Genomic DNA, 24,293 nt, shown 5'->3' with positions numbered 1-24,293 from the left:
TTCGTTCGGTTTTCCGTTCGCGAACGTTCCTCGAGATCCTTCGCCAGCCGAGCCGATTGCGAATCGATCGGCGGTAGTTACGTAGAAAGGCTCGCGCGCATCTTGGATTCGTTCTTTCGTGCGCAACCGTGTTTGGTTTGGCGAGCGATAATCGCCACCGGGTGTAGATTAGCCGAGTCAACATTCGAGTTCTCCAGCATTTTGCATAGAAAACGCGTGTGACATTTCGCGTGTCACCAACTGCCTTCTTTGCGCCGTGACTCGCACTTTTGAACGTACAATAAATGGAAAATAGAAATTATAAAGAAAGAACTGTAGGGGTTGGAAACAAAAGATAATAAGATTACGAGTACATTTTTGTACTCGTGTGTTTCTTTTTAGGTAAATAATTATAAATAGCCGGTTCCCCTGTTTGTTACATCTTTAGCTAATTTATGGTAATCGATAATTACTGCACGGACGGCTCATTAAGAAAGACCGATGAATTTCTCTGAATACGTTTCAGTTTACGAATTTGAAACGTTGAAAATAGCCGAATCTTCATTAATAAATCTGATGATGAGTCCGTCGTATACTAAAATAACAGATTCCGAAAAGATTAGCACAAAGAGATGTCTACGCTCGAGCTCGAGCGACGTATCGTTAAAATATTTCTTCATCAATCTCGTCAATACTGAATCTGAACTCAACCCTGTCAGATCTTTGCTGATCCTTTTAGAATCCGTCACATCGGCGTAGAATAGACTTCTGAATTTCGCGTAAACAGAAAGGGGAAAGATCTGACAAACATTTCCACAAAAAGCTAGCTCATTCATGAAGCATGGAAAATATAAATAAAGAAGAGCAACACGAACATCTTTGAAATCGCGCAACTACGCGCAGTTTACATGCACGACGATAAAAAACTGCCCAACTTTGGAGCGAATGCCCACGTTACTCAAACACGTACAGATGACTCGCGATTTCATTCCGTCTTCTTTGCGACATATTTTAAAGTAAAAAAAAAGAAAAAAAAAAAAAGATAATCCAAGATGCGTCCTAATCATTCGTACGTAAATTTGCCGATCGATGAAGCGTCCGTCGCGCGGAAAGTTTGTTTTCGCGGCGAACGCTGCCGCTGCCGTTCCCGCGAGCGACCACGACGTTCAGCCTCGCGACGTTGAAAGCAGCGACGTTCGGACGCGAGTTTGCCGGTTATAATCTGACGTTAAGAACGACGTCCTGCCTCCTCGAGCGTCGTCCCGTCTCGCGCACGCACGATGAATACATAAATGCGCGCGTGTACGCGCGATTACGTGCGGAAAGGGGAGGAGAGTCGGTCGGTCGGTCGGTCGGTCGGTGGTGTGCGTGAATGAGTGAGTGAGTGAGTGAGTGAGTGAGTGAGTGTGAGTATACTGGGTGGAGGGAAGGTGAGACTTGGAATGTTATAATTACCGCAGTCCCTCTCATCAGAGCCATCGGAGCACTCGTTCACCCCGTTGCACTGCAACTCGTAGCCGATGCAGCGGCCATCCGTGCAGCGAAACTCGGCCTCTCCGCAACCTGCTCCATACACCACACACTCATGCGCGTTTTAAAGATGCATTGCCCCCCGCTGACCATTGTCAGCTGCGTTCCCCACCCCCTTCTTCTCGGAGGGGCTCGCTCGCTCGCTCGCTCGCGAGCGAGGGCCCTCCGCAGCAAGCCGGCGCGCGCTCGCGGCTCAAGCAAGCCCTTCGACCCTGACCGTATCTCCCGTCCAAAATGCGATGCCAGCGGGACACAGATCGGTGCTGTGCGAATGTTTCAAGGCGACGACACCGGGAGAGATCGGTGAGATACTCACGACTCACGACATGGTTCACCGCCGGCGAACGGAGTCGCGACTCCGCGTGCCGGCGGGCCGGCGGCCTCGTGCTGGTCAACAATCAGCTGGACGGTAGAAACGGACATTCGATGACGCCTTTTTACCTGCTGAGATATTTCGAGCTGCGCTGCAGTGCTCGAGAGGTTAGTGCGTGAGCATGGGGGGGGGGACTTCTTACGAGCGAAAGCGCGACGGCTCGCGCGCGTACCCGCTCGGGAGAATGGATCAATCAGAGCGCAGAGATATCTCCGTCTCGCGTTCATCGGCGAAACGAACACGGGCTGCGTATAAGCGCGCGAAGGATACTGCGCGAGCCGTATTCTGGATTATCCCGTGACTATGAGAAGTTCGTCCTTCGACGCTTGTCCCTTCCTCGTCGCCTCGGCTCTTCTCGTCTCGACGAAAGCGCCGAGGACGTCGCACAGTTGAGTCAACAAGCGGACCCTCGATTGGAGCCGCGACGCCGACGTTAACGGGACCGGGAGGCACTTTCGTGCTTTACCGGGAGAAACAGAAGCGCCGCTGTGCAAATTATTCAACACGTCCCGATACACGGAGACACGCCGCCCGGCGGCGGCTTTCTTCACGCACGAGCGAACGAGCCGCGCGTTGGCTCCGATCCCGCGCAATAAAACCCGCTCGCGAGCCGGCTGCAACGACGCTCTCTCGGCCGGACTATTTTCGGGAAAGACGTTATTCGCGACGGGTGCGCACCGAGCGTAAAGTTCGGTCAGCGTGGAAAATCGTAAATCGAAAGTCACGCGGAGCGTGCCGGCGGAAATTAGGTTTACGTATATTATTCGCGTTAGGGCCGGCAGCGGCCGGCTACTCTCGGACCGCCGCCGACACGCAGACGCACTGCTCGATCTCTCGCAGCTCGCGAATTGCCGAAGGCGGCGCGAATATTTCGCTCGCGAACCGTGCGACGGGGTTGCCGCCGGCGCGGCGCCGCGGTGAAAACCGCCCCCGGGAGGATCCGGCGCGGCGTGGAGATTCCTTCGACTTCGACAGAAATCTCGCGCGATCATTTCGTCTCGCGATGTTGTCTCGCGATCTTCAGGCGACTCTATCCTGCGGCCATCTTGACTGACGACGTCGGAAGCGAGAGAAAAATGTCTGGTCGAATGAAGCGACTTCCCGGTGGAGTATGAGCGATTTGGAATTTCTGCTTGAAGATACCAGAGCTGTTCTGTTCGCTGGAAATCTTGATCACTCAGACCGGTAACTTCAAGCGGAATTTCCGTATCTCAGCAGGAGATTCTTTCACCCGACCAAACATTTTTCTCCGCGAGCATCCGGGAAATGACACTCGCGATCGCAGATATTCGTATTCTCGCGGATTGATTCCTCGCGAGCGCACTTTCTTTCGTTTTATTTCAGCGTGTTCCAGAGGAGCGCATTTTCTCGCTCTTCCGACGTCACCGATCAAGATGGCGGATTCGCCGCAAGAGGGAGATCGCCACGCTGCGTGACTTGTCCGCGCGGCACTCGTGCCTGCCTTCGTGAGAATCGCGCTGTTGAACTTTGCAGGCGCGTTTGTCGCGCTCGCTTGAAGCTCAGGGCGGCGCCCCTCTCGATCGCTCGTGAATAATCGCGTCGAATAACCGCCACACTCGGCGGAGAGAGCGTCGACGCGAGTTTACCGCGCGGGGGTGTCGCCGCGCGAGCCGGTGGCGACGGGGCGAGTGATCAGGTTGCAAAGCTGATGGTCGAGCTCGGCAATTAATTGCGAATAATAATTGCCGCGTGTGTGCGATGTAGGACTCGCGCTGCTCCGCTGAAATTCGCTGAAATGTTCATTAAGACGCCGCTGGCGCGATCGCGCCCGTGCGATTCGTGCCTCTCGCAGGGAGAGGCGGACGACGGGGAGAAACACACGGTGGAAAAGTCGCTCGGGTCGAGGAGGAGAGGAGAACGAGCTAGCTTACCGCACTGGCTCTCGTCTTCGCCGTTGCGGCAGTCGGCCACTCCGTTGCAGCGCTTGTCGATACTCAGGCAGATACCGTCCATACACCGGTACTGATCGCCGCTACAGGTGGTCACTGAGAACAACGATAAAAGCGTCAGATCAATGTGTAGTGGTACACTCGCGGGGTTTGCCAAAGTGTAGATAGGCAGGTAAATGAGTTTATTGACGCCCCAGGGGAGGGTTCGCTCTGCGGGGAGCGCCGCGGACGAGGGGAGGAGAAATTCTCGACGGAATGCGAACGAAGGTGGAAGTACTACGGTGTTTCTCACGGAATGAGCGAACTGGAGACGTGTGACGTTCGTTTGAAGAGAACAGAAATCATATTTATTAAATTTGGATATTGCAAAATTTTTTGACAACGATTTTATAGGGTGAGACAATTTTTCCCAAGGTGAGTTGTCCGTGGCTTAAATCGCGGAAGAAACAAGCAAAGGGCATGGGGGAAAATTTTTAACAAAATATAAAGAATGGCGGAAATATCGCGGTACGGGTTGAGACGAGTAACGAACGGAACGGTCCGTCTCGAGTTGATGTCCGTTATGAGAGAACGAACTGCACTGGATTAAGTTTGGATATTACGGAGTATGTTGACGAGATTATGATTATGACTACACGGTGAAGCACATGCAATTTTTCCGGAGGAGATTTAAAGAAAAGAAAGAAATTATATACCGGTGCAATTATACTCGTCGGAATGATCGTGACAATCGTTTCGGCCGTCGCATCTTGCACTTTTGCTGACGCATGAGCCGTTGTCGCACTCGAACTCGTCCGCTCGACATCGTGCTATATCGAGAAAAAAAGAGAACGAAAATAGGATAAAAAATACACATAAATAATAACGAGTAGAAAAGTGAATAAACTGATAAAGAAATGCGCGGAACAAATACCCCCCCCCCCTCCCCAATTAAATATCGCCGATGGTGGCGCTCCGCACCGGTGACGCCACCATCGGGGGTTGATTCAGCGAAAGGGGCTTCTATTTTCCGTCGGAGGAAGGGGGAAAAAGAGGTATCGCAAAAGACCGCGCGGTGTCGGGTGATGCGTTCGTATTTTTTTTGCAAATTATTGTCGCCGTTTGAACCGGTTGTCGTCGGAATATGTGCAGTTTACGCGATATCGGTAATCAGTACATACACGCGCGATACACACCGCGTATTCGAAAATATTCGATGGTCCGCTTTAGTTAATTAAAAACGGCAGCTGTTTGCAGAAGCCCACTTGACCCATAGTAAATACACGTGTCGCGCGTTGCTCATCTGCCCGGCGCGACGCTCGTGTTGGTGACTTTGGATATTCGTTGCGTCGGGAATACGCGATACTCGAAAATGTGTCAGCGGATACGCCGATGAAGAATCAATATGAAACCTGATTAAAGCTTTACACGCTCTGCTAAATGAGACCGGGACGCGCTCGCCCTTCATCGTCATCGAATTTTTTAAACGTTCGCGCCGAGACTAAGATCTCGATTTGCTGCTGATTTGTGTGCACGTACATATATGTGTCGCATACGCACGACGTCGTATGCGTACAGCGCGTCTCGCGAATGTCTTACCGTCGATAAATTATTTTTAAGTACTTGTCGGATAGCCGCGTGACGTTTCGGTTCACGTAATTCTCGTGACTGCTGATTAAAGACGTGGGAACATGTTTGAGGAAAAAGTGACATTTCGAGGACTTTTCGATCTCTTGACGATTCGTCGAGTGAGAATTACATGAGCAAGATTATGTCTCTCGATGAAGAACATTAATAGGATTTGTATTATGTGCAAAATGAAAATTGAATTGCTATTACGTTTGTAACGAGAGTGGAATTTTTTACGTCCATAATAAAAATCTGAAATTTTCATTCCGCGCATGATGAAAATTGAATTTCCATTGTGTTGACAGTGTGAGGATTGTATTTCTATTATGTTCACGATGAACATTTGAAATTTCCACTATATGTATATGATGAAAATTGAATTTCCAGCGCATGCATGAGAATTCGCAATTTTTATGTATATTTTTGTTGTGTATTTATGTGTGACTTTGTGTAGATAATAAAATTAGGATTTTTATCGTATCCATGAAGAAAATTCCTAACGCATTCCCCTTACGCACGTAATGAAAATTTAGAATTGTACACATATGATGGCAATTTAATTTTCATTATGCTGATCATGAAGATTGTATTTCTATTACGTCGAGCTGATAAAATGTCACTTTTTCTTTGGACGTACATCCGTTTTCTGGATTATTCTGGACAGTCATGAGAGATAAATAGCTAGAAACGATGCTAGCTGCATGGATCTTTTGCAGCTATCGATTTACCTACGCCACGGCATTCGTGAGAATGAGTGTGTACCTTGCCATTGTAATTAGGGTTACGTGTACATACGATTCTCGATTATGCTTATATTATGCTTATATGTGTAAAATTGTCAATCCAACAAGTCTCCGAGCAGCAATGGAATTTGTGCCTGACTTGTCGCTTTTAGTCAATAACGTAACGTTCGCTCCTAATGGCTGTATAAATAAGCTAACGACCAGGCGAAACAACAATTACACAGTAATCTTTTTGCGATGACAAGTCAGAAATAGTTGCCGGCCAATAACGCTCGTCTGTACCTTTTTTATTTTAATTTCTATCTAAACAATACGACCTCTCCGAACAATTTGACCTGCCAGCCAATTCCAAAATACGCGAAAAATAAATGGCGATATGATAGGTAGATTGCATATTTCAGAACAGACAGAGCATCGCCTATTCTGTTCTCCCGTTTGTTATGTAATGGCTAGACAACAGTCAGGTCACAAGATCGATTCTGTTTCAGTGGATATTCATTTCAGTGAATAATTAGCCGGTAACAAGCTGCTAGATTAACGATCCATAAAATTTAATACTAACCCGCTGCTACCGGCTATTGTGTAAGGTCAGCTAGTTACATTTCTACTCGAGTAACCCTGAATATAATGGACAAGCGTACAGAGTGTCTGGATTTAAGTGTCTTGGTTCTCGCAGTGGGCGGGCAGAATTCGTTAGGCGTTAATGGAAAACTATCATTCTGTCCGCCATTTCGTTAACCAGCACGGTAATTATCGAGACGTTAACGAAAGAAAATTGGCAAATGAATATGCATGACCCGATGGGACGAACCCTGCGGGCAGAGTCTCATCCAAGACGTCGGAATCTCTGAACAGTGAAGGCGATGAAGAACACTCCAGCACTACGAGACTGCGCGCTTCCACTGTCCAGCATTATGCGCCAGCCGACGAGCTGCCAAGAGATGGCTAACAGATTCAGACATTTTGGATGACACTTCGTGTCAAGAATCCGTCCCACCACATCGCGCGCACTGATCGGTCTCAATTCTCTTTTATTAACGGGCTCATTATGTTTAACTGAATTAATACCGCATACTGGATCTTTGCTCCTCTTCTCTTCGACGCTGCCAGTCGTCTCGTCCTAAAGATAAAAAGCGCGGCCTAGTTCAGCGTGAAAGAGACTTAATATTTCAATCGTTACTTTGGCAGTTTATGAGATGACGGTGGACGGGTTCTGTTCAATTTAACGAGTTCTACCTGCGGACGATCGCTTGGCCGCCTGAATCCAGACACTCTATACATGACGTAGAGCGTATATATTCGTGTGTACACTCATGGTTCGTCCTATACCTGATCTAGAATCCGGGCAAGCCCGGAAGATGCCCACCATGTTGCAGCTGCAAAAATATTCGCTGTCACGCATCAGCTGCCGCAAAGTTATTAATATTACACCAGTAGAGAACAATTTAGCACACTTGATATTTAATATTCACTGATGAAGTCCAAATGTTTCATTCACGGGTATGATATAGCATAATAAGAGATATACAAGAGTACAAGCGCAATGTGTTTAACAAAAGTAATTGCAAAGTGATAAGAAATTTGTATCGCAATTATGTGATGGGAAAATGATTTATCACATAATTATTATTGTTATTATCTCTATATAGCTATTTGTAAATTTATATTCGGACGGCACGCAAGACGTGCCGCAATGATCTAGATATATTCAGCGTGAAAAGTGTGAAAAGTGCCAGGATAACGCATTCGTTTTGCCGCTTATGTCGCTTATCCGCCGTGCGATTCTTAGGATTTATTTTTCTGGATGGAAATTTTCTGGGGAATTTTTCTAGGGTGGACATCTTTAAAATTTGACCTCAAGTGCGGGACGAATCATTGTCCATGGGCGTACACAAGCGCGTGTTGCGTCTCGGACGGCCTCGGCGTCGGGAAAAGTGCTCGTTCAATGGATCTCCCTAGGAGTTCCTTCCGCTGCGGCCACCCTCGCGGCGAATTAATCAATCCCCGCGGCCGCGTCGGGCAAGAAGCGCGCACCAGGAAACGGACGACATCGCTGCCGTGCGCGAGCAATTAAGCGCGGGGAATCGCCGCCGCGATTCCAGTCGCGCACCCGTCGGCAAGCTTCTCTGCGTTCAGCAACTCCGCGATCAGGCTCGTGCGTGGATTATCATGCGCCGTTTCCGAGGCGAGTTAGAAGCTGCGAGTTGCGGTCAAACGTCATGCTGCGCGTGCAGGCACCGTCGGGCACGCAGAATGGGAATTCGTACGTGTTGCGGCATATCCTTACCCGCCGCCAGACCCCAAGACGCCAGTAGAGAATCGTACCTACCTCTTCTCGCCCGTCGATGTGTGTTGCGATGTCCCGTTGTGTGTATATGTGTGTGTGTGTGTGTGTGTGTGTGTGTGTGCATTTGCGCAACGCGGAATCGTGCAAACGCGGGAACACGAGACCGCGAGATGCCTTTCGAAATACAATCGAGTCCAATTTCCACGATCACAAAATTTCCATTCGACGAAAAATGGCGAGAGGCGAAGCGCCTTGCCAAAAGCGTACGGTAATTTTGCTTTTGTCTCTAATGGGCAAGCGCCCATTTAACACGGACCGTTTAACCCGTTTAACACGTTCGCACGCGTCGATCTCTGGCAAGGGGACGCTTGTGACGCTCACGTGTCACAACGGTGATTCTTTCTGTCTTTACGCAGACGGACTAAAGGTTGGTATTTTCATTATCCGTTTAGACGACGGCAAGCAGGATTCCGTCGAGTGTTGTTCCGTCAATGTTCCGTCGAAGCGGGATGACGAGTCCTGCGAGTACTCCAACACAGAAGCGTCGAGGAATCTTTTGACGGAGGATCGACAGACTTCTGTTTGCCGCTGTCTAACCGGGCAGTGAGAATCAGTCTTTGGTCTATCTTGCGCGATTATCGGCTCGTGTGATAATTTCGGATTCCACGGAGATCAAATGTGACGATTGCATCTTTGTATGGTGTCACAATTTTGCGAAACGACGTATGCGCGAAGGAAGATGGCGTATACGTTGCCTCGTGAAAAAAGAACGAATCGTTTCGTTTCATTGCCCGCGAGACCCGAAATTACTCTCGTTGCACCGTCTGATTCGCTAAAAAAAAATTATGGGATGGGCAGCGTTCGCCGCAGCGAACGTGTTAAACTTCTCGACCGAGCCTTGCGTTCCCGTAACTACCGGCGTTGGAATCTCACGGACATCGTCAATTAACATACCTGCCCGTGACACGTGCAGTTCGATCTCCATAAAGCGAGAAAAAATGTCGTGGCGTTTCCTCGTGTTACTTAAGAGAGAAAAAAAAATTATATATATATATATATATATATATATGTACATATCCTTTTCCACGATACTGGACTCTTAGCTTAATGCAGGCGGAAACTTGTGCTCGCGCACATACATACATATGTACGCGTGTGCATGCGTGTATGCATATACATGTCGCGAACACAAGTTTCCGCTTGCATTAAGCTAAAAGTCCGGTATCGCGCGCGCGAGCGCACGCGATTCGTTTCAGATTCCAACGCGAGCAGCCGATTTGCATATGCCTCGCGCAAGTGTGGCGGCTGGCTCGTTGTAGCAAAACAGTACAGACAATTCGTACTCGTGTTCGGACAATTTTGTTCGTCCCCTCCACCGATACAGTCCGTGAATCCGTCACAGCGCCGTGATATAGGCACACAAAAACCAGCCGCGCATTCGAATTGGTCATCCCTGCACTCTGTAAGAATGGCACTCCGGCTAATCTGGGAAGATTTATTACGCCGAGAGAACGGCACGACGACCCGACTGACGCGGGTCAATTCGAGAGATGGCATGTACACACATAGCTGAGAATGACGTTTACTACGTTGACGTGAATTAGACATTAACTGTCGGACGGACATGGCACATATAGAAAGAGAAAAAGTGCGAGCGAGCGAGCGAGCGAGAGAGAGAGAGAGAGAGAGAGAGAGAGAGGGAAACACGAATGACGAGCAAGCGCCATGATCGTCGGCGACGATTCATCGGCGACTGGATGAAATCGCATTCCTGCTTGATGTTTAACAACAGATCAGCTCCCATTGAATTAGGCTCTCGTCTGTAAGCGAACGGAAAGCCAAGGAAGCAACGTCCAATTAATCTCCGGCCCGTTCCATTCAGCTGCATCTTCCTACAATTTTCTCTCTTGCTCCAAGGCTTTTGCCTCTTCTATGCTCGGAGCAAGCTTGGACAATTGCTTCTGCAAACATTGTCGAATTCCAAGGTACATCACGCGATATGGATATTTCGCGAGCGTGCTTCTTTCGGGCTGCCATTGTCGTGCTTGGTAAACGTGCCCGTATAAACGTGTGTGAGATGTTTTTATATACGCGTTACACAGTCTAATATATTTTCTATATAAATTACATTTGTGCTTGGGTGAATTGTATTTATTATGGATTATATAAACAGAGTCTCCCACGTCCTCGCGACTTTGATTTTACCGAGTGCTTCCCCGAGCGATGCAGAGCTAACTTCCTCTGAATGGAAACATCGATGTTTGCAATTTCCCAGCTCATGAGCGATCAGAAAACTTTTGCAAACTCAATCTTCGGCGGGTGGCTAAATATGAGCAAGAAGAAGGTTATTTTCTGCGTTATTTTCTCTATCAATTCAAGCGGATTCGACTAGGATTTCTAACAGAGTTTTTCTCTGGACTTCGACTGGAAAGATATGACACAAGCGGAAAGTCCCGCTCGATTTTCGACGAAGAAAATAATCTTCGCGAACGGTTCAGAAGAACCACCGGATCAAACTGAGGTCACACACTAGGTCTGGGACACTCTCTGGATATAAATACACGCTTGTTTCGCGTCAACCGCGGAGAATGCACGAAGATGCAGTTGAGGAAAACAGACCGCTCACTCAAGGACTGACGCAAGCCGTGAGCGATATTTCGGTGCGTTAGCCAATGCGGTTAAGACGTGTCGGACGGTAATTCAAAACCACCGCACATCGCGCGCTGACGTAAGAGCGATAAAAGGACAGAAGAAGAGCACACACAGCGCGGAGGAAGAAGCTACCGGTGAGAGAGAGAGAGAGAGAGAGAGAGAGGAATTAATTAGCGGCCGAGCGAGGCGCGCTAGGAGCGCGCGTCCACGCCGCCGGGCCATTAATTAGCACGCATTCGAGGAAATTTCACGGAAGAGATTATAAATGAACGAGGAGTTACGGCCGATCGTCGTGCCCCCGCCGTACCTCTAATTGCCGCCGTAAGCGGCAATTAGTTAACGATCGAAGAACGGACGCGCCGCGCGGATGGACACCGCGTGACGATCAACAGTTGCCCCCGCGTGAATTAGTCACGTAGATGACCGCCGCCATTGCACGAGCATACCTTGGGGACACACGCAACGTGAGTCACACGAATTCACAGGGAGCGACGAGTCTTTTGTGAGACAGAGAGAGAGAGAGAGAGAGAGAGACAAAGCGAAAAGCCGCTGGACTTTTTCCGACCAGAAGGACACCGAACTGTCATCGACGCGAAGCTTGGAAAGAGAATTGGCTTGGACAGAGAATTGGGCTACTGATATCGAGTTGGATAATTAGCTCACCAGCCAGAGAGAGAGAGAGAGAGAGAGAGAGAGAGAGAGAGAGAGGGGGAGAGAGAGAGAGAGAGGGGGAGAGAGAGAGAGAGAGAGAGAGAGAGAGAGACACCGGTTGGAAGGTGTTTAATATGAAATCTCGCAGCAGCGATCTGCCGATTAGCTTTCCATGCGATCTCGCTGGTGTCCGGTCTCGTCTATCGAAATAATTAACGCCGGAGCACTTTGGTTCGCGCGGAAAAATTAATATCGGCTGCTTCGAGCGCGCGGCCAAAAGCAGCCAATCGAAAGCCGGGCCGAGGAGCGGCCCCGCGGGTGTGGGGGAGGGATAGGGGGAAAAATGAAACAGCGCTTTATTAGTGATGAAACCGCCGCGCGATAAATAATTCGCGGCCGCGCTGTGTCGACTGAAGCGGCGCCATAGAATAATTACGAAGATTCCGTTGCGCCCGTTAATTGTCGTGGCGGATCGCGAGCGTGGGCGCCGCTGAAACATTCATCCGCCGCTTTTGCGCGCCGCTTGCGGCTTAAATACATTCGCTCGCGATTACATTCGCCCGTTTCCTCGGGACGCTTTTCGCGAGAGACAGCCGCGTTTCTGTCCAATCAGCGGGTCGCGGGAGTCGCGACCGCGACCTTACGACCTTCCGCGCGCTCTCGCGGAGCTCGACCGGTGATCGTGATCGCCGGCTGACGAAGTGGCGACGATGCCGCGGGAACATTCCGCGATTTCTGACATCATCTTCGGTTCAAGGCCCGAGGCCCCGTTGGGCCTCGCCCATTTGACGATTGAATTGCAAACGAGCCGGCGAGAGTTCAATAATCCGTTCGCGAGCTCTCTCGCCCGCGGCGGCGGCGGCGACTCGCGCTCTCGCTCTCGAGTGTGCGGTGTGAGATTCAGTTTGCGAGCAATCCCCCGTTCCGCGGTTTGACTGCGAGAGAGTCTGGGAGACGTCGAATTAACGTCGCATTAGTGCGACGCGAAGTCGCCGCGGTTCCCTTTGTCGTTACGTGAGCGTCGTAACGACGACGACGACGATGACGACAGCGGAGACACGTCGTTGGCCGGTGAAATCGATCGCCGTCGCGTGATTGTCTCGCAATAATTTACGGCAATTGCTTGATATCGTGGCCGTGCAGCCATTTGCTTACATCGTTCAATTAGGGCAGACGTTGGGCAATTAGCGACGGGGCTGACCCAATTGCTGACAACTTCATCTGTTTTCTTTAAGCGAACGCCAAACTCTTGGCGACTTTGCCGGCGGAAGTTTGCACATTGCTTGTGCAGGGAATTACAGATGTTTCCGCTGGAATCGGAGCACATTGCTCGATACGTGGTGGAAACGATAAAAAATCTGGAAGTCGGTGTCTCGGGTTGACAAAAGTTCCGCGGCGTGCATGTCCAGAGGATTTTCAAAGAACATTGTTATGTGTCTTTACAATTGAATTTAGAAGCTTCCAAGTATACGGCAAGTTTGCAGAAAGGTTTCTATAATGCGTGCTTAGAGGTTTCCCGCTAATAAATATGGTCGGCCAGAGCGGCAGACGTTTATACATGGGATCTATATGTGCAAGAAATACGAAGAGAGTGATCGCGCGTTAGAAAAAAATGCTGTCATTTGACGCAACGTTTCGACAGTCGCCCCTACGTTATCGACGCTTTTGGAGCTTCGTATCAAATCAGCTGATTTGCCGGCTCCATATGTATCTCAAATTTGCACGTCTGACGTATTGTTAGTCGTAACAAGATTTTGAATAAAATCGGAAAGCGCGGTGAACGCTGCGACATCACAATTATAAGTCGAACAGCCACTCGCCGCCATCTTAGAAGTCGATATGACGTTAACGTCAGACGCCCGTTTGTCGAATCTATTTTCTCGTTAATCTCTCCGAAACTAAATCGTCAAGTCGGAGAAGCGAAACTAAACTGTCATGCCGTTGAATGGTGAGACTGGAACCGTTTCTGAGAAAACATTACAAACGCGGATTCGCGGAACGCAAATCTTCCCAACTCCGGATGCTCAAGCTTCCCAGCCGGGACAACTTTGCGCGCTTAGCTCACGACACGTGTACGCATTATCGCTTTGTTAATATTTATTTTTGCGACGAGGGGGTTACTCGGCGGTCGCTAACGGTTGCTGGCGCATTCACCTTCCGCGTCCGACCAATTATCTCATTACGCTGCCTCCCGATAATTCGCGACAATAATTTCATTATCACGGCCATTCTGAAATTCGCGTTCGAACAAGCCGCTCGCGCGCGTCAAGTGACGCGCGTCTCGACAGCGATGAGAAACAACGCCGGCAAAGCGGACTAACCGACGCGATTTCGGCGGCCGGGCCGATTTTCGCGCGCGCGCGCGCGCGCACTCGCCGGGCGAAGTTCGGCGCGACGCTTCCTGTCACGAATGAAAATTGGATTAAAGTGGTGAAAATGCGAAATTCCGGGCCGACGGAGAGCTGACGGAGGGAGGGAGGGAGGGAGGGAGGGAGAGAGAGAGGCCGTCGCCGACGTTCGGCCAACAACGAACGAACGGCCCGTCGAGATTAACGTCGGATTAAAATTGCGGCCGGTTATTAGGGCGGATTAATAAACGCGAGTAAATCTCGTTCGACACGGGGCCATCGCGGATTTGGCGCCGGCACGGGGGTGTGCCCCAGCCCTCGTCTATTACGCTCTTCTTTTTCCCTTTTCTCCCTTTTTTAATCGCCCTCCGCCCGCGCTCCTCGGCGGCGTTAACCGCCGCGTTAATAAGGAGGCGCGCGTGGAACGGCGTGTGATGATGTGATTCCATCGGCGATCCTCTCACGTGCTTTCTCAGGATAGAAGACGCGTAAGCGCGTTCCGCGCTGGAACACCGCGTTGAATGCGCGCGGAATCGACACGCGTGAAGAATCCGCTCCACGCTGCACGGCGAAGCGCCGAGAATTCGACGATGCGAGCGTTCCCGCGGCCTCATTCGCGTCGGGACTGAACGAGAGGAACGCTGTTTCTCGCGGGCAGCCGCGAACCGCGACTCGATTTTCGCGCTTCTCGCGAACACGCGAGAGGCCCGACCTTCCGGATCTCCGCTGGCGATCGACGCTCGCCGTCGGCCGCTCACTTTCAGCCCGGCTCGTATCGCGATCCGCCGATCTGCCGGTCGTAAAATATTCCCCTTGTTTCCGAGGGGCTTGGGAAGAAAAAAATTAGGCCGTAACGACCAGGCGTAGTAGTTAGCGATGCACACGGGCGGGCCCGGCCACGAAGCGCGTGCCTTCGCAAAAGACGACGGAAATAATAAACTGACGTAATTGGAAAGGGGTTGGCAGAGATGGGCTCGATGGCGCGGGCTGGGGAAAGGGATACGCCGATGTCGCGGGTGCAACGGCCTGAAACGCAAGGCCGAAGAACGCCGCCACCACCACCACCACCACCACCACCACCACCAGACGTCACTGTTATCGCTACCGCTTATACACCAGCAGCGTCGCCGCCGCCGCTGCCGCTGCCGTTAACCGTCCCGGTATATACCGCTCTTTTCTCCCCCGCGAGCACGCTATTGTTATTGTCACAGCTATTATAATTATTGAGCTCATCGTAATACGTCGTAGAAGCCATTCGCGATTAGTTCCGGCGCGGTCGCATGCAGAGCTGACGTGCGGCCAGCCGGCCGACGATAAATAATGCCGCGCTACGTGCGAGAACATCGGCGGCATTAGTGACGATTCTACGCGAAGATACTTCTATCGGCACACGCGGGCCTCGCGCGCGCATTCACATGTGCGAGGGCGATCTCGTTACAGAATTTATTCTTGTTTGGGATCCCACCCCTCCGAGCGAGCCGTGCGAGCAGCGGCGGAGGAAGCCTTGATATTCCCTCGCGATAATGACGACGACGACGGCGACGATGACGGCGACGACGGCGACGACGACGACGACGACGACGACGACGACGACGACGACGACGATGACGGCGTAGTCGCCCCGTCGCGTTTGAATTTCTTGCGTCAGAGGGGTTAACGTTTGCCGAGTCGAGTGTGACAATAATGAACTCGTTCTCGGGAGATTCAGAAAAGTTGCGCCTCGCGCCGCTCTCCCTCGCACGGGGGAGACTGACGGATCGAGAATCACGGCGCGAGTGCTGCGAGAAGCGTCAGAATGTTATCGTAGCCCAGAAGTATCGTCAAACAAGTTTCATCAGCACGAGAGTATACCTTAACCTTCCTCGACTCGCGTAGCTTTCTCGAGCTAAGAAATGAGCCAACGATACGTTCGATTTTCATCGTTCTCGAAAGACTGGACGAGTCTCGGTGAGTCTCGTTGGGGAATCACGCGAGTCTAGGAAGCTCAGGGAGGAGCTGATGAATCCTGAAGGTGAAACCATTGACGAGCGATACCACCACCGCGAGGCCACAGCGACAGTCCGGATACATACGAGTAACATGCAAATAACTATACACGATGAATGCGAACGAGTATTGCCCAAGTATGGGAACGACACTTACGGCAGTTGTGCTCATCGGAGCCATCGTAGCAATCCTGCACGCCGTTGCAGTACTTGTCCCTGTCGATGCACTGCCTGTTTTTGCATATAAACTCCGCCGGCGAGCAAGCTGCAACACACAAACACACACCCGAAAGTTATACCGGTTAGTAGTACGATCAGTTGCGCGGAGCGTTATACCGTTAACGTTGCGCAATCTACACAGGTCGAAAGTCGCATTTCCGACTAACTAATCCACTCGAACTCGTTACGGAGAAACGGAGCTCGCCACGTGTGATTTTGTGATTATTTACGTTATAAATAATCAAGTGTAGCGAAATGAAACACACTTGAGAGTCTCTACGGGCAAGGCTCTTATCTATCGGGCAATAATAAGTTGCACACCTTGTACAATAGCGCACGTAAAAAATTCACATCAATCAATCAAGTACGTCAAAATGGAACGCATTTAACGGTCCACAGACGAAGCTTTTATTCGTTAATTTCATCTTTCTATTTCCCTTCTTTGTTAATCGTATTTTTATCTCTCGGTTATTGATGCAATAAGCTGTGCAGCCAAATGGCACATTTAATAGATATTGAATATTGCAATATTGCAAACGTGGAGGTTGATAATAAGGGTCTGTTAAATACTCGAAATGGAAAGTAATCATCTCTCAGATAGATCCTCATGATCGTCATGACGGGACAAGATGATGGAAACTTGGCAGTTTTTTAGGTTACATATTTATAAGATCAATCATTAAATTTATATCATTTAGATACGCGATATTTTATACAGCATATCGTTCCGACTAAATTTTCTTTCTAAATTACATTTGAATTACATTTCTACTTCGTGATCCTCTGTGCAATATTATTTGAATAATTTACCGCCGTATGAGCCGCTCACAAAGGGGGATACAGCCTCGTAGTTAGCAAAGTTTTCGCCCGGCAAATTTGTCCGTACTTATTTATCCGCAGTGCGTGATCGAATGAACCGATCAATCGGCCCGCGTTCGTATTCCGGTCTTGATAATTTCGCGCACGCAGCGCCGCCACTTCCCGACAAATGACACGCGCGGGTCGCAGAGAACTCGGTCGTCATGTAAAATTTAATTTCCACCCTGGAACGCGAGGAGGAACGCCGTCGCGGTTCGGGTTCGGCTTGATATCGAGCAAGTGATTCGTCGCGCGTGTCGCGCCCTTTTCGAGCGTTCGCAAGGCGCGGCTGGGATGACAGCGGGAGCTACCTCGCTTCACAACGTGTACGAATAAGCCAATAATGGGAGTCGGTTGTTTAATATAAATTCTGAGAAGGTCATGCGCGTAGCGGAGGATAAGATTTCAAAGGTGGAATCGGCAGTAAGGGGCGCGGCTAGGGTTGCGAGACAAGAGGTTGGGGATCGGATGGCGCTTTGCAGTACAGACAACGGCAGTTCTCGTTCGGCTCTTTAGCTCCCGTCGCTCTAAATTCCACGAATCGAACGCTTTATTTTGCGTAAGTATACGAGGACGAACGCTCGACTGAATCTGTCTCTTGATTATGCGACTCTTAACTCTCTGACCGCGCGCGGAGCGCTTTGGACGTGAACAATCGCTGATGACGAAATACTTTGATCCGCCGTGAGCCAAACGATGGGGGAAAGAGTTTCTTGAAAGATTGAAAGCGGAAGCGGAAAGCAGAGGCGATTGACTGATTGGTTGACTGATTCGAAGCACCTCGACGTTGAAGCTCGATGTTTGTGATAACGATAACGATGATATTTATTAACGGGTTACACAGGTGAGAAATACAAAGAAATCACACGTAGAAAATAATCTTCGAACTCCATTCGAAGTGTCGAAATTGTTAATAGAACTCACTTGCGCTGCTTGAGTTATTCGAGCTGCCGAAGTCTCGAATATTTTCACCTTGAAACGTCGTTAATCGAAAATAACGCCGCTCGAAGCTTGAGATATCATAATTTATAGCCCCAACGGGGAGAAAAAATGGCCCGCGTCGAACGAAATTTTACTTACCGCCTACAGGATAAAGATAAAAAGGTAAATAAAAAATTATTTACTGCCTAAGATAAACAAGAGATAAACGAAAGAAGAACACGAACGCAAATACTCGTCGCAACGGTTGACAATTGTCGCTCGTATCGGGAGTGTATAAGCCGTAGGAAATCCAACACGCGTCCGTTACATCGATGGCGTTTCTCAACCGCGTATGTCGAGTGCAAAAGTTCTAACGGACCTCGTGACGGAAGGATGAGAAAAACTTTGCCTCAAAACCTTTGCGCTCACCCGATACGCGCGATCCGCAGCACTCGCAAGGTTAATTACCCTGTCCGACAAGTGTCCGAACAGAATTTGAACACGGGACCGCTTGAAATGGAGCGCGCGACAACGTTCCGCCCACCGGCGGATTAGCTCGCCGCGAAAACCGGTCAATTTCTCACGAAAATACCCGCCGACGTTGTCTTTGAGTGGCTGTTGTTCTCATTATTGAATTCCCTGCCTGCGATTCTGCGCACTTATCGATTCCTCTCGCGTTGCACAAAGCCAATTGCGATTTCCGTCGGGCGTCGCTCGCGCACACACACACACACACACACACACACACACACACACATACACACACACGCGCACACACACACACACACACACACACACACGCGCGCACACTCTCCCGCAGGCCGTCAGACCGCAGCTGTGCGGATGCAAATTTTTCATTAGTTGCTCGTCCGGCAGTCGCTCGCTCGGGTTTCGAAATCAGGAGCGTGCAATCGTTCGCGGCTATCCTATTTCAAATAAACATCCGTCCGCCCGCGCTCTCGCGCGCGGCCGACTCGGATTTCATAGGCCGGACGGGTACTCGTCCACTTCCACTTGCTGATCATCCGGCCGGCCGGCCGGCGAGCGGGCGGCGTGTTGGCCTAGTCACGTTGCCGGCGCTCGCGATAACGGCATCTCGTTTTCGCAGTTATCCCATCGACTAATGCGCAAGAGGGCCTCCGGGCGTCAAACGATCGCGAGAGGCGCGAATGGAAAAGCGGCGCGATGAATGTCGAGCGCGACAGAGAGTGGTAAAGCGATACGCGCGCGCGTGGCCGTTGGTATGAACGAATAATAAAATTCGAGGGACACGCGCGCGCCCCGCGCTCACTTCAATAAAGTGTAATTTCAGGCAGCAAGGGGATATGACGCTGCCGCGGGAAATGTCGCATAATATCGTCGTTGGGCTGAAATTCGAAGGGTACACGTTTCTCGGGATGAAATCAATTTATCTAAAAATTAGCGATTTGCAGCCGGAAGGGCACTGCTGCTCCCTGCAAAGGCTGCACGGCAGGGTATTTCTCGCGTGACTATTGTGTCACGTGTGGGAAACGTGTGGGAATTGTAGTAAAAATTACGCAAATACAATGTGAAAAATAAAAAAGTGTTACAAATATGTAAAAAAAAAAAAAACAAATATGAAACGTATAACAAATATGTTCTTTGTAATTTCGATGCAAATGATTTGTGTAGAAATATTATGTGTGTTTGACTTTTTAACACGCAGTGCCGTGATTACTTGAACGTTTTATTTTGTATTGCTTACCATTTTTATAGTGATTTACATCACAATATGGTCCGGCTTTACAAAAATATTGTAAGGGGAAATCTAATTTTTTACGCAACTTTTACTACAATATTTCCCTGGCGCGAGACGCTACGACGTTTCCTGATAAACGTATCACCCTCGGAGAGAATTTCTCCGGAAGATATCAATTCATACACTGAGAAAGTACTTGTGCGGACTATAAGCTTGTCCTATTCATACTGTTTCATATACCCATATTGTTTGAAACATTTTAAGATAATATGATTTTAAGATAATATGCGAGGCCATTTTACATATGGGATAAAGTTCACACAAATAAAGTTGAGAAAATACCCGCGCGAAAGAGCTATTAATTAATCGTAGTAATATATAAATATTCAAATATGCAAATGTTGTCTTATACAACATTTATATATTGCATAAATATCCTCAAATTAGTTGCGGTAATATATAAATATTTAAATATCGTCATGTGTGATATTAATATATTGTAAAATAATCGTACAATAATATATATATATTTATATATTGTATAAATATTGTCGGATATATTAATATCGTACAACATATATATCGCATAATGTATAAATTGCGGGGCTCTGCGGTGCAAACAAATCCCAGTTGCGCGACACACCACAGTACGTTATCCGATAAAAATGTTCTCCATGAACAAGCGAGCGTAAGCAACGCAGTTGCTGAATTCCGTCCACTTGCCAAATCCCACTCGCCGTTACGATCGCGCGACAATCGGAACAAATATCGTCCCATTTTTATCACGATTCACGTTACCGAGACGAATCTCGGCGGCTCAGACATTGAGAGAGAGAGAGAGAGAGAGAGGGGGGGGGAGGGAAAAAAGACCGGCTGTATCGCGAGAGTCACGGCTTAGCTGAGAAGCGAGCGTGGCCGAGTTCCCCAAAACGTTCTAATTAAACGCACATATTAGTAAGCTGGAGCGTCCAACATGGGAGACAAAAGCAGTCAGGAGAGCAGCCAGGAGTGCTGCGGCTCTTTGAAAATTGCCCGGAGGGAAAAAAGGGACGAATCTCGCTCGCGCGCGAGAGAGAGAGAGAGAGAGAGAGAGAGAGAGAGAGAGAGAGAGAGAAAACGACAGAGAGAAAAAGAGAAAAAAAGGGGGAGAGAGAGAGAGAGAGAGAGAGAGAGAGAGAGAGAGAGAGAGAGAGAGAGAGAGAGAGAGAGAGAGAGAGAAAGGGCGGCGGTATGCCATTTTGTCTCGAGTGTCTCGTCGGCGAGGCCACAATATTGCATTTGCCGCTCGAATTGCGCGGCTCTCGGTGGAAGAAGACGGCGCGTGCGAGGGTGGCGGCGGCGGGGCGACGGCGGCGGCGGCGGCGGCGGGCGGCGGCGACGCAGGTTGCCGGGGGATTGATCAGGTTGGCACCGGCTACCAGGTATGCTTTGACACCGGAGACTGTCATTCGACGGCGGTGCTTGACGCTGAATCGCGCTAGGCGCCGCGCGCGCGAACAAGGGCGCGCGACAGGAATGTCCTGTAGAGTCCTTTCTCTCTCGCTCTATTCGGGCGCATTACGCGCCCGGGGATGTGCGAGGAAAATAGGGGCGAAGGGAGGCTGCATCATTGCGCAGGTATCTCACGTTACTCAGGTGGCCACCGAGTAGCGGAGACCGCGTTGAAATTCGCACCGCGGCGGAGGCGTGACGGCGCGCGATGCAAATCAAACCGTCCGCCCTAGTTTATTTATTTAAACAGACGCTGTCTCTCTCTCTCTCTCTCTCTCTCTCTCTATCTATCTCTCTCTATCTATCTCCATCTGTCTGCCTGTCTATCTATCCGTCCATCTACCCCTCTACCTCTGTCTGTCTCTCCTCGCTCCGTCGGCGGACCGGAAGCGTGAACGAGCAGCAAGAGTCAACAGGAGGCCAAACTCGAGGCTCGCTTCTCCTGAGCTGGGCGAGCTGTGCACGTTTGCTCGCGCAGCGAGGTCTCGACGATTCGAGAAGAAAAGGTGTCCTCATATCCACACGCGCATCGCGCGCACGTTATAACGAATAACGAACGGCATGTCTCAGAGGGTGGTTCGCGCGAGCGAATGTGCGAATTGCTCGGGCCAAGTGTTGTTCTCTAGATTTGTCCCACGAGCGGCGATGAGAAAGGGTTGAGAGGGCGGCGATGATCTCCGACGAAGCCGCCGGCATGTCGACGGAGAAGGCACGGCAGTCCGCGACACACGCGGATGAAATATTCAGAGGCTGAGAGAGATGCGAATAGCGACGGCAACGCGATGGGAAATCCACAGATCAGCTATTAACGGCGCGCAGGATAAATAAAACCGTGGGTCGCTGAGTTGTGCAGGGTCCTCCGACGGCAGTGCGATAGATAATGTCGCGCGCGATATGCATTAACGACGCGTCGAAAATATCTATCCGCCGTCGGATCCCGTTTCGCGCCATGCGCGAAAATATCGTGAGTCTCGCGCTGCAACCGCGTTCCGGCCGAGAGGCAAATTGCAAATGCAATGGGCGGCATTACGAATCCGGCGCGCGCTGTTTTTACTCGTAATTTCATGCATTCTTCATCGCGCGCGTTATGTTTGAGTCGCCCGAAACGTACGACGGGTCATCGCACGCGCGCGCGCGCGCGCGCAACGATGCGACCGACCGGACCGGGCCGCCAGAGCGGGGGGTTTCAATTAACTTCGCTGAAAAAGGAGAAAGGAAAAATCCGAAAAAAAAAAAACGAGAAGAAAAACAAGAACGGATCGACGATTTATGTAAAAATATTCGCCGGCGCGATTCGCACGTCACGTGCGGCGGATAAAACAACGCTTCGCCGTAATGACGGCGCATCGGTCGGCGTGACTGACACGTTTGACAGGTCGCGCATTGATTCGCGGCGTGGCGAGGCTGCAAGGTGCATGCTGCAAGTGCGGGCGTCCTGCGAGCGAGATTTTTCCCTTGCGAGATCTTGCGAGAAGTAGCAAAGGGCCGCCGCCGCCGCCGCCGCCGCCGCCGCGGTCGGCTGCATTCGGCTCTGTTTGCGGGCACCGCACGAGCCGTCGCACGCGATACTAATGTCGTCGTTACGATACTGTCTAAAAACTGGATGCTCGTGACAAAAGGAAGCAGCAAGGAAGGAAGGAACAAGCGGCGGTACGGCCGAGTTCCTCCTCCTCCTCCTCCTCCTCCTCCTCCTCCTCTCCGCCCCCGGCCCTGACGGCCGGGCAGCCTCCCCCTCCCCCTCCCCCACGCGCGGCCTGACGAGCCGAGTTTTGCGCTGCCTCGAGGATTTAAGGAGGGTAAAGCAATTAAGCCGACAGAACGCTTGCCACATTTACGAGATTGCCGGATTACGCGACGTTCCGTGCATGAAGAAGAGGCGAGCGCGTCCCGCTTCTTCGACGATGGCATTCGCGAATTAACCCCCGCCGCCGGAAGTGGTAAATCAGCGGCTATTAAGATAATGTACTGGCGGAGAGTTTTCCCCAAAGTTTTCTCTCCTAAATCCTCCCCTGCGCTCCCAGGCTTCCTTTTCATTTTCTTCGCGCTGTTGCACCTGGACCTCTCTCCTGCTGATTGATGTTTTCACCTACGGTCTACGGTCCCGAAGCTCAGTCGCAGGGGAGGCTCGACGTCGCGAAATATTCCTTTCGGGACACGGGCATAATAACCCTGAACAAAATGTTCAGGCTATTACACGCCGGCCGCTGTATATGCTCGTAAATGAGGTTACATTAGTGCGAACGGCTGCACGAGATCATGTCGTCTCGCTGTGACAGATAAATACGTGCTTAATACAGCTTAACGTGCGACGTCAAAAATGACGGATCGATGCCCGCCGTCGTTTCTCAACAGTCGTCGTATATCGCATTGATGTGAAGAAAAATACCGAAGGACACTGCAGCGACTCCTGACGGTGTCGAAAACACATATTTGCATTTTTTCTCAAGCAACATTTGTCAGACGAAAGTGTCTGGAACGATGAAGCATGTCTCGAGACGCGCGGGAACGTACAGCCAGGCCAGCTTCGAAATAATGTTTGCATATTTTATCAGGTTATCAGAAGAAATAACATACAAAATTGGAGTGGTCGCTACTTCGTTCGTGCGGTCAAGCGCAATGATGAGACAGAAAAGAAAGTTTCATCTCCGAAATTCTGAGGGCAGTTCGCAGGGCAGGCAACAGCGACGTCTCCTCCCCCTCCCCGCCCCCCCCTCTTTCTCTCGGCCGGATTTTCGGCCATCGGAGATGAGCAAAAATCGCGCGTCGGATTGTTCTCGAGATATTTGAATTCGGTGCGCGTTCGGTTTGCCGGTCGCAGCGAGTACTCTCTCACGGGCGTCGGCTCCTCGTATTTTCATAACAGCAACTCCGAGGCGCACTTTGAAATAGAAGAACGTCGGGGCGGCGGCCGCATCTTCGCTGCACTCGTCTCGTCAAAGGCCGCTCCGGTCATAAATTACACGAATAACTTTCCCGCATGCGCTCGCGCGCGCCTCGGCGCTCTTCGCCATCTTGCTG

At 50.3% G+C, this 24,293-nt stretch overlaps 2 protein-coding genes across 2 annotated transcripts in view; one reads left to right on the top strand and one right to left on the bottom strand.

Annotated features, from left to right (window-relative positions):
• The window catches only part of trol (terribly reduced optic lobes), a 256,374-nt gene that overhangs the window by 58,043 nt on the left and 174,038 nt on the right, over positions 1 to 24,293 (bottom strand). Inside the window, exons 10-14 of the mRNA XM_025308098.1 lie at positions 16,224 to 16,331; positions 9,774 to 9,890; positions 4,488 to 4,601; positions 3,775 to 3,888; positions 1,435 to 1,542 (exon numbers count right to left, since the gene is read on the bottom strand). Coding sequence (XP_025163883.1) covers positions 1,435 to 1,542; positions 3,775 to 3,888; positions 4,488 to 4,601; positions 9,774 to 9,890; positions 16,224 to 16,331 — 561 coding nt within the window. The remainder of the gene's footprint in view (positions 1 to 1,434; positions 1,543 to 3,774; positions 3,889 to 4,487; positions 4,602 to 9,773; positions 9,891 to 16,223; positions 16,332 to 24,293) is intronic.
• The window catches only part of LOC112590724 (uncharacterized), a 58,936-nt gene that overhangs the window by 24,797 nt on the left and 9,846 nt on the right, over positions 1 to 24,293 (top strand). The window lies entirely within an intron of this gene.

The sequence above is a fragment of the Harpegnathos saltator genome, unplaced genomic scaffold (genome assembly GCF_003227715.2).
Source record: "Harpegnathos saltator strain DR-91 unplaced genomic scaffold, Hsal_v8.6 scaffold139, whole genome shotgun sequence".
Classification (NCBI taxonomy): Eukaryota; Metazoa; Arthropoda; class Insecta; order Hymenoptera; family Formicidae; genus Harpegnathos; species Harpegnathos saltator.
Note: the sequence above shows the minus strand (reverse complement) of the source record. Positions and strands in the feature narration are given on the sequence as shown.